Here is an 11,881-nt window from a genome sequence, read left to right on the forward strand (position 1 = left end):
CCTTTCGTGCAAACTGCTGTATGTCCTAACTCACGTGATAGAACTTCAGTGGCCTGAATGGCCTTTGATCTGCCTCGCTGACTTCCCCAGTCCTCATGCACTTACATCACCCCTCCGTGCTTATGACCACCATCACCATTCCACCAAGGCGCAGCTTCATTACCACATTCGTCTCTTTTTCATCCCTCTTTCTTTTCTTCTCTCTTCTTCCTCCTGTATCAGTCTTCTCTTCTCTGTCATCCTCTTTGCAAATATTCTTTTTCTTTTTCCATCCCTCATTGCACACTGTCCACTCATTCTATGCCCTGTTCATCCATCCATCTAATTGTTATTAATTTTTCAGTTCTATCTTTTCTGCTGCGTCATTGATTCTGTATATATTCTCTCTCTTGAACTCTTTCGTTTACTGTCTTTAATGCATCTCTCGTTCTCTCTCTCTATCCTCCTCGGGGCAGAAACTGGTCTGCCTGATTTGCTTAGATGACACACAAACACACACACACACACACACACACACACACACACACACACACTCATAAAGCAAGTGTGCATGTTTCTCCCATCTTCAGCACAGTGCCCCTGCTATTCTCGTGCATCCTGCTACTTCCCTCTCTACTTCCTCTCCTTTTCTCTATCCCCACATTCTTTACCCCATCCACATTTCCTGTCTTTCTTGTCCTCTTTTGGTGGGACACACTATAAAACACCCATTTACGATTTACACAAAGTCTCTTCAAGTCATGTTCACTTTATATTAAAATCACAAAATCTTTTCAAACTCATCCCTCAGAGTCAGTTTAGTCATATACTATAGTATAACAAAACACACTCATTATTCAACTTAGTCTCTGACAAAGCAAGTATTATGCAATACTGTTTAATCAATCAGTGGCACTGTAACTAGTTGAAGTCTTAAATAAATAGCATAGAAAAATAAGTTAAATAGGTTATGGTGCTTAGAAGTTGATTGCTTCATGATTTAAGTTTCAATAGACCATTACCAAACTTTACTGAAATGGATGTACATGGCTCTATACGTAGCTCTATACAGTAATAGGACAAACATACAAAATCTTTTACAAAAACATCAGTGAAACACATGCGTCTGTGGGGACATAATATCATAGCCAACTGTCCAACTCAAGTGTGCCTTTTTCCAACCAAGGTTTTTTTTTCGTGTGCATTGCATGTATTTGTCCCTTACTGTTCAGTCTTTGACATAACTTATAACCATAGAAAGATTTCTCAATCATCCTGCTGAATAAGGAATTGTTTAGACTGGAGGATGATCGTGGGGATTTCTTTTCATTCATACTGAGCATATGATGTGAAATTGCTTCAGTATCCCTTTATAACGGCTACACAACATACAACATGTTCACATTCCTCTGAAATGGCCTGGGCTTCATTGTTTGCGTGAAGTCTAATGTCTATCTTTCTTACATAAATATTGTTAAACACTCATGACTTGTGAGGTTTGTAAATCAATGCGAAGACTAGTGTAAGACACTGGCCATAACCTCCATGTTTTTATCTGAGTAAAACATGGTTACCTTAAAGTACATAAAATAGTGTAAAGAGAAATTAACACATCAGAATGAAAGTGTTATATGGAAATGGAACCAAGTAGTGGAAAAAATGTGTGTGTGTGTGTGTGAGTGTGAGTGTGTGTGTGTGTGTGTGTGTGTGTGTGTGTGTGTGTGTGAGTTTGTGTGTGTGTGTGTGTGTGTGAGTGTGTGTGTGTGTGTGTGTGTGTGTGTGTGTGTGTGTTACCAGTTAGAGAATGGGACTGCGCTGGTGCTATCTCCACAGCTGCAAGGGAGTTATGAGAGGGCATCTGTGTAACTTCATGTGTCTTTGTGTTGATGCTTCAATTAGAAGCGTTAATGTGTTAGTGTGTTTATCCATTTGTAATTATGTTTGTGTATCTGTGTTTGTATCAGGCAAGTGTGTGTAAGTACATCCATATGTAAGTGTCTGTATGTCTATGAGCATGTGTGTGTGTGTGTGTGTGTGTGTGTGTGTGTGTGTGTGTGTGTGTGTGTGTGTGTGTGTGTGTGTGATCACTCAGAGGATGGGGCAGAGTCTCCGCTTTCTCTGCAGTTGTGCGTCCAGCTCCAGCAGCTGCGACAGGAAGTTCCTGTTGGGGTAGATGGCCCGCCTCTGGATAAGCGTCTCCATGGCAATACGCAACTTCTGCCGCCGCTTCAACATGAGGTACGCCAGCACCAACGTTGATGAGCGGCTCACTCCCATGATGCAGTGCACAAACACCTTAGCTGTAAAAGAATCATGGGTACTAAGAGCATAATAACTAACTCTTCAAAGTTTATTGGGGTCTATTACTAAGATCTATTAATGACTATGACTACAGTAGGTGTGGTGTAGTTTTGCAGCAAGAATCAACAACAGCTTGGGACCAACTAGATCTCCTTCTGCTTCTGCTTCTGTTAAAGCTATTGTGGGAATGACACAAACACACATGCTACTGTCACAAGCGAAGACAAGGGCCAGATCTACACAGGAGGTGCTAAAGAAGAGCTGAACCAACTACAGACTGAAAACATGTACAGTATGAGGTACTCGGGATTATAAACAGCATGCATGATGCCATATTTACTGCCATATTGACCAAGGCTACACTGAGGGATCGCATGTCAATTGGGATCAGTCCAGGCCATCTAATGGATGTACAGCTATCACAGCGAAGGTGGAGAGGACGTCTAGCTCAGTGTTCGTCAAGGAAAAAGGAAGTAGTTGCAGGAATATAATACACACTAGCACTGGGTTTACCTTCAAGCAACAGAATCACTGTAAACACCCTTAAAGTATTACTATATCCATATGTATTAATTGGTTTTTACATGAATGCATATGTTCTATTGAACTGTTTTTTTTTTCTGTAAAATATTCTATACCTCATTGGAAACGGTCTAAACCCTGATAAACTCTGACAACCCTGATTATAAACTATATTGAGTTACTGATGCAAAAAGTTCTGGCAGACCTAAATCAACAACAAAATCATGCAACGCATCCACCAGGGTCTCTGTCTTATGCACAGGTTTGCTGACCTAGCCAAACACCAAGGCACAGTGAATCTGGGTCAACAAAAGAAAGTGTTGACTTCAGACACGCACATGGCTTTGGGAAGCATGGCTGACGTTTCCACATTTCAGAATCTACTGATTGGAGATCTCAGTTGTTAGTTCGTAGTTGGTTATTGGATAGTAACATCTTCCTTGTTAAATTTTGATCATCTCAAAAGTATGCACAGTATTAAACATAGTGCATGTGATGTCGTTAGAAGACAGAGAAGCCTATATACATTTTCAACATGGTATTAACTGATACTTTGCATATAATACTTGAGTCCTCAGAGTTGTAATGTCATTACTTTGGTATTACACACTATCACTTTTAATTATCCAGTTCATGAATTGTAGCCTGTAATTTATAGGCAAGAAGATTATATGACCTCATGTAATAACTTCTGGCTATTCTGGTTGGCAAGTATCAATGTTGTTTATCAACTAAATAACTTTATATTAAGGTAAAATATATGTTTAAAATAATTGCACACACATGTACTTTGTAAAGAATCTTACCATCTTTCTTCTCCAGAGATTTATGAATGAAATCCGCGGCCTGACGGAAGTAAACATTGATGTCAAACTTAGAGGAATCATCGGCTGCGATGCCGTGATAAACGAATGCGTCTCCGTAGTAGTCCTGGTCCCCGATGCTGCCTTGCTTTGTGTGTGCAGCATTCAGTACATGCGTGATGCCCAACTTCTTCAGCGCGGTTCGGTTCTGTGCAATGGCGCTGGACACAGACACATACCACGGTCAAACCCTGTGATCCCCAGATGAAGGGGGCATGACCACAAAAATATCCACTCTGTTTTTAGACAGTGGACTCTAATGGGGCCAGGAGAATGTGGCATCATATTAAGATATTATATTCTGTTATAATAACTGAGTGTTCAACAAAATAACCTGAGGTTTCAATAAAATAAAAGAAAGTCGGGGACGGAAGTGGGGCAAAATCGAGAGAACTTAAGTATCGGCAACTTATCTATCAGAATGATTTAACCAACTAATATTTTGGCTACTCCCCTGGACGATCTTGTTGGTCTACAATGACCGACAATTTAGCCTACTAGAAACTTTTGTCTAGTAAATTATCTAGCTGGAGACTAGACTGGCCTTTTTAAACATAATGTTTAATTCAAAAGGGCAACTCCTTCACACATATGTATCCAGTGTAAAGATTCCGTAGTCCACACACACTAACACACACAGAGATATTATGTAACACTCACACGCTTCCAATGAACAAGTTCGGCCAGACCTCATCGACTGGTGTTAAGTCCAGTTTACACGTGTCCAAAATTCGCTCCAATTCTTTCACATCGACCAGTCCATGTTGTTTCGCTCGCGCGGCTGTCATGATAGATTTTTTTTTATCACAAACTCATCCGTGGGACTTGGGGTCTTGTTTACTTGACCACGACCCTCGCCTGCACGGTCGCCTGCGCTGTGATTCGCGTGAGCAGGTGCCTTTGGGAAGTTCTGTCACTCACCCGATTCCGGAAGGGCGATAGGCGGACACTGGTCATTGGATTGGGGGGCTCAGCCGCCCGGGTGCGCGATGTTTCATAACGGTCGCGAATGCCACGGATGACGAGAGATGAGGCGAGGAGGGTGCACCCGAGAGCCTATGAGAGCACGTCGCGCTGGACATTGGCAGGCTGAGGTCACATCACCGGACGGAAAGAAGACGGACAAATAAGTCTTGTACCACACAGTGCTGACGCACTATTGTTGCAAAGCACAAAATCTAAAAAAAAAAGCGAAATCTCAATCTGTCCATTTTGTAGTTACGTAGCCTTTATAAAGTATATTACAGTGTTCTCGGAGCAAATAATTATTTAACGTTGTGTTAAAGGCCTATCATATCGTTGTGAGAGTCGTGTGTGACGTCTATCCAAAAACATTCATTCCAACATTCCTGGTAGTCCACTGCTGAATTCCATTTTCCTCAAAGTGAAAGGTCTGTTTTTACTTCGTTTGGAGTTAAACATTCATCATGTGATCGCTCATTCCTCTCTCTCCGCAGTTGTTCATCTAACGACTGAAGATTTCTGAGGAAGCCGCGATTGGGGAAGATCCATCGGCTCTCCTTCACCCGCAGGATGGCGTCAAGCAGTGTGTAGTTGTGGTGGATCATGAGGTACGCCAGGACGAGCGCAGCCGACCGACTCACGCCCACTGCGCAGTGCACAAACACCTTGGCTGAGACAGGAGAGATGGCTTGTTAAAACCGTTTACATTCCTTAGTTTTAAGCCAGTTGTTAAATGCATCGTCTTTTTCATCTTCTTTAAAAACATATGAATACATTATTAATTCTTTACATTTGTTTATGTCAAAATGTATATTGTATTTGTAATGCTGCCCAGAACATGTCTCTCTCATGGACATATGGACACGAGAGGAACATTACCATTGGGCTTGCTGAGGGCCTGGTGAATGAACTGTGCAGCTGGGTAGAAGAAAGGTGAAAGGTCGAAGGTCGGCAGGTCGTTGGCAGGCACACCGTAATAACTGACAGTGGTGCCATAGAAGTCATCGGTGCCCTTGCAGCACATTTTCCCATGAGCTGCATTCAACACATGTGTGACGCCCAGAAGCCATAAACCGTACCGGTCATGGGACATGTACCTGTGGAGCACAGAGAAGGCAGTTCATGTTGTCTTGAGTATGAACTATGTCAGAGCCATTAACCATTTCAGTTAGAATGTCAAATGTCTCCAGCTGAAAAAAACCAGTAGTTTCAGCATCTGGTTTTTCAGTAAGGCCTCTACATTTCTCTGTGTTCAAGTCTGTTTGGGGCCTTTCCTTACTAAAAGTTCCATACTTAAGGAATCTGGGGGATGTTTTTTGTGGAAATATCTATTTTTTTTTAGAGTTAAAAACAAGCTGTTCTAGAGTTTAATACCGTGAACATAATTTCAGCTGTGGACCTACTCAGGCCCCACAGTCTCCCTGTCCTTTGCATCACTGAACATAAGGAATATGGTTGCACAATTTATATTCACAAACACTGATCTCATAGTAACATCTGAACAGGGAATGGCCAGGACCTTTAAACAAAATGTTTTATTCACAAGGCCACAAAAAAAGTTCCTCTCACAAGATATAACTATATATAGAATAAGTTTGTTTGTTTTTGTTGACATCCTACTGTACTCACATGTCCCCTAAAAACAGGTTAGGCCACACTTTATCCACATGATTACAGGAACTCTGTCCACCATGTAGGACTTCCTCAAGGGTCTCCAGACTGGGTGTTTCATCTAAACACTCAGCATCAGCCTTATTTGGAGGGGAACCACTGCTGGAAAGAGCCTCCTCACTGTCCATTTCGCAGTCCTGCAAAAGAGGTCTGTCGTTGCGTTCATTGGTCGCATGTGCAGACATGGCGCCCCTCATGTGAGAATGAAGTGAACAGGTGTTGTGAATTTAAGCTGCCGTGCTTTTGCAGTTATAAGTTTGAGCACTAGGTGACACTGTGGCATAACTGATCAGCATGTGGTTGCGCTTTGGCTCTGAAATAGCACAAACCTACAGTTTGACTAAAATATAGTTATATCTCGTCCACTTTATTGGATAAATGAACACTGTCCTCATAAAACACTCAGTAAAAGGCAAAGTACCTACATTTATTTTTATCCAAAATCATAAAGCCTCTGTGACATACAGCAATGATGTAATTCAGTCTCTGACAGTGTCACATCAACATTAGGGAACACATTCATCTTTTAAGATGTGTAGATATATTTCTGTTATATTTTGAGATACAACTTGGGTTCATGCTACAGAGTTATAAAGCCTGTTAGGTATCTCTGTGAATAAAGTAGTTTATTTCAAATACATAATTAACTCTATAGTTTTAAGAGGCATTTCAGGGTTTTTGGAGTGGTGTGAAGTCTGGCTTGGTTCACTCACAGTAAAGCAGGGCTTCAGAAGTGGATCACACAAATCCTCCCCCGAGACTCTCCCCAGTCGTCTCTCACATGTCCAGCTGCATCCTGTCCCAGCTCATTTCTCTGGACCTGTCAATCATTCTTCCTCTGGTTTCTGCTACTGTCTTTGTTAACATTTTACTTCTTGAAGCCACACTAAATTATGTGTTAAATCTCAACTGATTTTGAAAAAGCCTAAGACTGAATTTTTATATTTGACACTTTTCAGTTCAAAGACCACTTTGCCCTCGAAAAGTAATATGTCAAACCTTCTAGGGCTCCTCTACTATGGCAACCCAGAGGATAATTTTATAAATATGGTCAGATGTAGATGAACACTTCCTCTGGGATGTGTTCCGCTCTACTTATCTTCATCTCAGTGGACAGTTGGTTGTGTTCTTTATTTCAGGCTGGAGCAACCCTTGTTTTCTCCAGCTGTGTCTTCTGTCTGCCTGTATCCATCCCCTCGTGAGACCTCCAACCTCCTCTCTCTCTCTCTCTCACACACACACACACACACACACACACACACACACACACACACACATTCTCCCTGCGGGAAGACACAATTTTGTATTTAGCACCTGAGTCATGAAGTGAATTTAAGGAACTGAGACAATTTCAGTCAAAACAAATTTGAATTTTGGCAGTTGTAAACTGTTTTGTGTAAGAGCTTACAATGCATTGACACAGGACTGTTGACAGGCCATCTTATGAACCCTCCCTGTGAAGTCTACATAGTGTACATTGCAGGCTCCCTATGGCTCCCTGACCAGTATGATCTACACTGCAGTTATTACCACTGACCACTGGGCACCTCTGTGAAAGGTAGAGCATAGTGCAACATAAATATATTTCCTTGGTCACCATGGTCACATATTAAAGATTTACATTTAAATTGGTCGACTATTTTAGAAAATGTACAGTTTCAAACATAGAAAGTGCATCCTCAAACCAGGTATATTCAGCTATTTAAACATTTCACTTCCTGTTTAAGACATAGGATACATAACAAGAAACTGATTTGGAATTATAGATGGGCTTTAATTATGAATTGTCACTAATGTGATTCATTATTATGGTAACCGAGATGATGTGTTCCTTGTAACACACCACGTGGGATAAATTGATCCAAAACCAGTGTGCATTTGCTTTGTCTGGTCGTGTCACCGCAACGCAATAGGCTGCCGCCGTTTCTTCAGTGATCCTCAGCGCGCTTGCGCCGTCCGAGAACGCGCTTTCACATCAGGCAGCAAGCTTTTCAGTCCTGAGGCTGGTGAAGTTCCCGTCTTGGCTCATGTGAGAAGGAGCACCGTGGAAAAGGGGCTGGATGGTGACTTCGCATGGAAAACGTGGATAAATAACCTCAGTCGAGAAGGTCAACAGAAGACTCTAGCCCTTTATTATTTTTCACATATTTCTCTCAGCCTCAAGAAGGAGCTCGAGTCGTAGGGCCGACGTCTCAACACTCATACCCGAATGAAAGGAGCTTTCTGAGGAGTTTGGTGAGACCAGCATCCGCTACCATCATATACCAACCAACGGATATACTCAGTGGCACGATCACGGATTTAAACCTCTGGCTACATCTATATTCCATTGTTGAAGGAGATATATGGATTCGGATACTACTCCTTGTCATCGATTTTTTTTGCTCTCCAAGGTGCTGGCGTTTCGTCAAAAGCCACCCAAAGAAGGCGTTTAATGTATCGAGCGATAGCATAAACTCGATCACTGGAGCGATACATTGTATTTTGTTGTAAGATACATTGTGTGTGGATTATATGCATTGAGAACGATATGATTAGATGACTGAATGTTACAATTTTGCACCAACGCCTTAAACAGCGGTTACTGTCGTATCATTCAGTAGTCTACGAAGAACAAGACTGGAGACCAAATAACTAGCTCATATTAATTTGGCTAATTATCAGAAGTGAAACACTTGCCTACTTGCTTCTGGGTTTTGGAAAACGTGGCGGTTACGTTTTCTCTGAAGAGGCAAAATGTCTTTTTTCAATTTTCGGAAGATCTTTAAACTGGGATCAGAAAAGAAAAAGAAACAATACGAACATGTTCACAGAGACTTGAATCCGGAGGAAGAGTGGGAGATTGTAGGAGAACTGGGCGATGGAGCCTTTGGCAAAGTGTACAAGGTAAACATGAAGTCTTGATAAGTCTTCACAAAAGAGAACATTTATTTCGGACGAGAAAACACACACACATACTTTAGGCTACCTAGTCATCCCACACGTTCGCGTTCTCTGTGACCTCGTAGGCTTCATTTCATCAAATATTTTGAATGCACTTCCCTGAAACTTCAGGTTTTAAGTGGAAGGGTGTTGTGTCATCATTTAGCAGCGCCACGGAGTAGGTTGGTAAATGCAGCATCGGGTGGAAATGCAGCATCAAAGTTTTATGGGGACTGAATGGTGCTGCTAACTGGCTAACATTACACTCTTCCCCGCTGTGCTGTTACACATGAACACACATAGGCTATATAGCCACACAGCAGGTCTTGGGGTGGGCAATGGGTAACATGAGGTCATGCAGGCAGGTACCTGAATACAGCTCCCAAGTGGTTTATGTTAGGATGTGTTCTGTGACCTACAGTATATGCTTGGGATACAATTAAGTGGGTAGTTTTGACTGAGGCCGTTTATAGACCTTGAATTTTGATTAACCATTACATTGTTAGTAACTAAGAGTTGCTATTTCTCAAGATAAGCACTGCTGTTTAACAACTGGTGACATCTTACTCTAGGTTTGATATTTAATATGTATTTTATATATAAGCCAGGTTTAATATTGTTCTTTTAAAAAAAGAGATTAGACCTAAATGGTTATCTTGAAAGGCTACAAATTGTCAGTGTTTCGAAACCATAAACCACTCTGGTGTGCCGTTGGCATGCTGCTATGGGAGGCAAAACTGATATTTCCACACAGTTAATACTGTGTGTGTGTGTGTGTGTGTGTGTGCGTGCGCTGAATGCCTTTTCTGCAGTTGCACAACCATAGGCTATAACCATGTGGGTGTGTGTCCATTAGCCATTAGCCATTAGCTTAGCTCACCATCCATATGTGTGTTTGTGTGTATGCACCTTCTTTGTCTTCTCATGTAATGCTCAGTGTGTTCGCCACAAGGGTGAAAGTGTTTAAACCATATAAACCACATTCAACAAGTCACTCCTTCACAGACAGACACCCACCCCACCCCACATCCCCACACACACACACATACATGTAAAGTATGTAAAGTTCCTGAATGTGAGATACAAATACCCTGACTCTCACTTGTTGAGAGGTTGCGTTTTATTTAGGTGTGTAATAATCAAGGATCAATGGTAATGTTGTTAATTACAGCTGCAAGATGTAAGAACTTACCCAAAGACCAATGCAGGTGTGTTTCTCATGTAAGAAAACTGTGAGAGAACTGCTGTGGCCTGCATGTGTATTCAGCATGACCATGTGTTATACTAGCGAGTGACTCAGCGGAGAGAATGTGTGTGTGTGTAGTGTGTGTTTACATGCACATTTGCGCAGGCTGTCAAGTGAGGATGTTTTTTTGAGCTGTGTTGAAGCTAACAGGTGGTGGAGGTTATGAACCACCTAATGGCTAATTTCATCACAGCACTTTGTTGTTCCAGAGCTTGATTCAGTTAGCTTTTGTTCATGGTGATGTTCGTGTCAAACCTGCTGTGCTAGAAAAGATATGTCCTTATAGCAACAATAAGTTCACATATGTCAGCTCATGTGTGGCAGTCTGTCTGTCCATGTGTGTGTATTCCCCCCCCCACACACCAATCTTAACACAGAAAGAAACAACCAGCTATTGCATGTTTGGTGTTAAGGCTTTAGGATAACCGCAGTGTGAGAGTACTCCATTGGGGCCTCCTCATTTGTAAGTGCCTTGGTTAGAGTGTAAGTGTGTGTGTGTGTGCGTAGGATGGCATGTTTGTTTGGTTACAGGACCAGAATGGACCACAGTGCTAAAACCAAGCAGATGTGTTAATGAGTCCTACTGGAAGTGTAAGCATACACACACAGAGTGACTCACTCACTGAAATGAAATATGGTGTAGTGCACTGAAGCAGAACAGGCTGAGGTGTGTGTTTGCCTGCGTGCGTGGGTGTGTGTGTGTGTGTGCGTGTGTGTGTGTGTGTGTGTGTGTGTGTGTGTGTGTGTGTGTGCGTGTGTGTGTGTGTGTGTGACATGCCATGCCACTGTGTCATCATTAGCAGTATGTATTGTGCCCCTGACTTGGGAATGTGACAGTAGGGATCTCCTCCCAATTGGGTGTGTGTGGGTGTGTGTGCAAGATAGAGAATGAGTCTGTGTTTGTGTGTGTACTTACACACGCCCATTGATCTGTTATGTGAACAGGAGTACAAAGCAGTTGGGATTATACAATTATTAGGTTGAGATGTTCTGTTTCAATGTTTGTTGTTTTATAGGCGTTTGTGGCTGAAAGACACACACACACACACACACACTCACGCCATACACCATATAGAATAAATTGAGCTGAAGTGTGTGTGTTTACAACATACCGTGCCATTGTGTCATCACTTGCAGTGGATACTGTACTTCTGACACTGAAATGTGACCAGAGGTCTCCTCCCAAGAGTGTTAGTGTGTTTGTGTGTGTGTGTTTGAGAGAGTGGGTGTGTGTGTGTTTGTGTGGACGCTTACTGAGCTGTATTGCTTTCTCACTTAGACTCTTTCGGAAGAATAGTATGATGTAATGAATTGTGTCTGTGTGTGTGTGTGTGTGTGTGTTTGCGGAGAGGGTGTGTCCCCCCTGCAGAAACAGTGGCAAAGTGCTTCCTGACTGACGAAGCTCTAAGAGAGT

General features: G+C 42.1%; 3 protein-coding genes across 5 annotated transcripts in view; 1 reads left to right on the forward strand and 2 right to left on the reverse strand.

Annotated features, from left to right (window-relative positions):
* Positions 1-2,000: 2,000 nt before the first annotated feature.
* Positions 2,001-4,588, reverse strand: zgc:153981 (dual specificity protein phosphatase family protein). Its single transcript, XM_031579457.2, has 3 exons — positions 4,326-4,588; positions 3,609-3,826; positions 2,001-2,279 (listed from the first exon to the last, which is right to left on the reverse strand). The coding sequence occupies exons 1-3, from the start codon at positions 4,451-4,453 to the stop codon at positions 2,068-2,070; spliced, it is 558 nt and encodes a 185-aa protein (XP_031435317.1). The 5' UTR covers positions 4,454-4,588; the 3' UTR covers positions 2,001-2,067.
* Positions 4,589-5,038: 450 nt separating this feature from the next.
* On the reverse strand, positions 5,039-6,506 carry si:ch211-223p8.8 (dual specificity protein phosphatase 13A family protein). The gene is made up of 3 exons (XM_012827296.3): positions 6,258-6,506; positions 5,508-5,725; positions 5,039-5,298 (listed from the first exon to the last, which is right to left on the reverse strand). Exons 1-3 carry the CDS (start codon positions 6,494-6,496, stop codon positions 5,045-5,047), a joined length of 711 nt encoding a protein of 236 aa, XP_012682750.2. The 5' UTR covers positions 6,497-6,506; the 3' UTR covers positions 5,039-5,044.
* Positions 6,507-8,215: 1,709 nt separating this feature from the next.
* slka (STE20-like kinase a) overlaps positions 8,216-11,881 on the forward strand; it is a 31,111-nt gene continuing 27,445 nt past the window's right edge. For 2 of the 3 annotated variants that reach the window (XM_012827290.3, XM_031578652.2), the window contains exon 1: positions 8,216-9,185. In XM_012827290.3, coding sequence (XP_012682744.2) covers positions 9,036-9,185 — 150 coding nt within the window. In that variant the 5' untranslated portion in view covers positions 8,216-9,035. The remainder of the gene's footprint in view (positions 9,186-11,881) is intronic. The other variant, XM_031578653.2, reaches the window with a different exon arrangement.

The sequence above is a fragment of the Clupea harengus genome, chromosome 13, assembly GCF_900700415.2.
Source record: "Clupea harengus chromosome 13, Ch_v2.0.2, whole genome shotgun sequence".
NCBI lineage: Eukaryota > Metazoa > Chordata > Actinopteri > Clupeiformes > Clupeidae > Clupea > Clupea harengus.

What these genes read in the sequence shown, in the direction of transcription:
- zgc:153981 (XM_031579457.2), bottom strand. Translation starts at nt 4,453, where the DNA reads ATGACAGCCGCGCGAGCGAAACAACATGGACTGGTCGATGTGAAAGAA. An exon ending in AACTTGTTCATTGGAAGCGT is followed by an intron (nt 3,827 to 4,325) that starts GTGAGTGTTACA and finishes GTCTGTGTCCAG; the next exon opens with CGCCATTGCACAGAACCGAA. An exon ending in ATCTCTGGAGAAGAAAGATG is followed by an intron (nt 2,280 to 3,608) that starts GTAAGATTCTTT and finishes ATTCTTTTACAG; the next exon opens with CTAAGGTGTTTGTGCACTGC.
- si:ch211-223p8.8 (XM_012827296.3), bottom strand. Translation starts at nt 6,496, where the DNA reads ATGAGGGGCGCCATGTCTGCACATGCGACCAATGAACGCAACGACAGA. An exon ending in AACCTGTTTTTAGGGGACAT is followed by an intron (nt 5,726 to 6,257) that starts GTGAGTACAGTA and finishes TGTGCTCCACAG; the next exon opens with GTACATGTCCCATGACCGGT. An exon ending in GGCCCTCAGCAAGCCCAATG is followed by an intron (nt 5,299 to 5,507) that starts GTAATGTTCCTC and finishes CTCCTGTCTCAG; the next exon opens with CCAAGGTGTTTGTGCACTGC.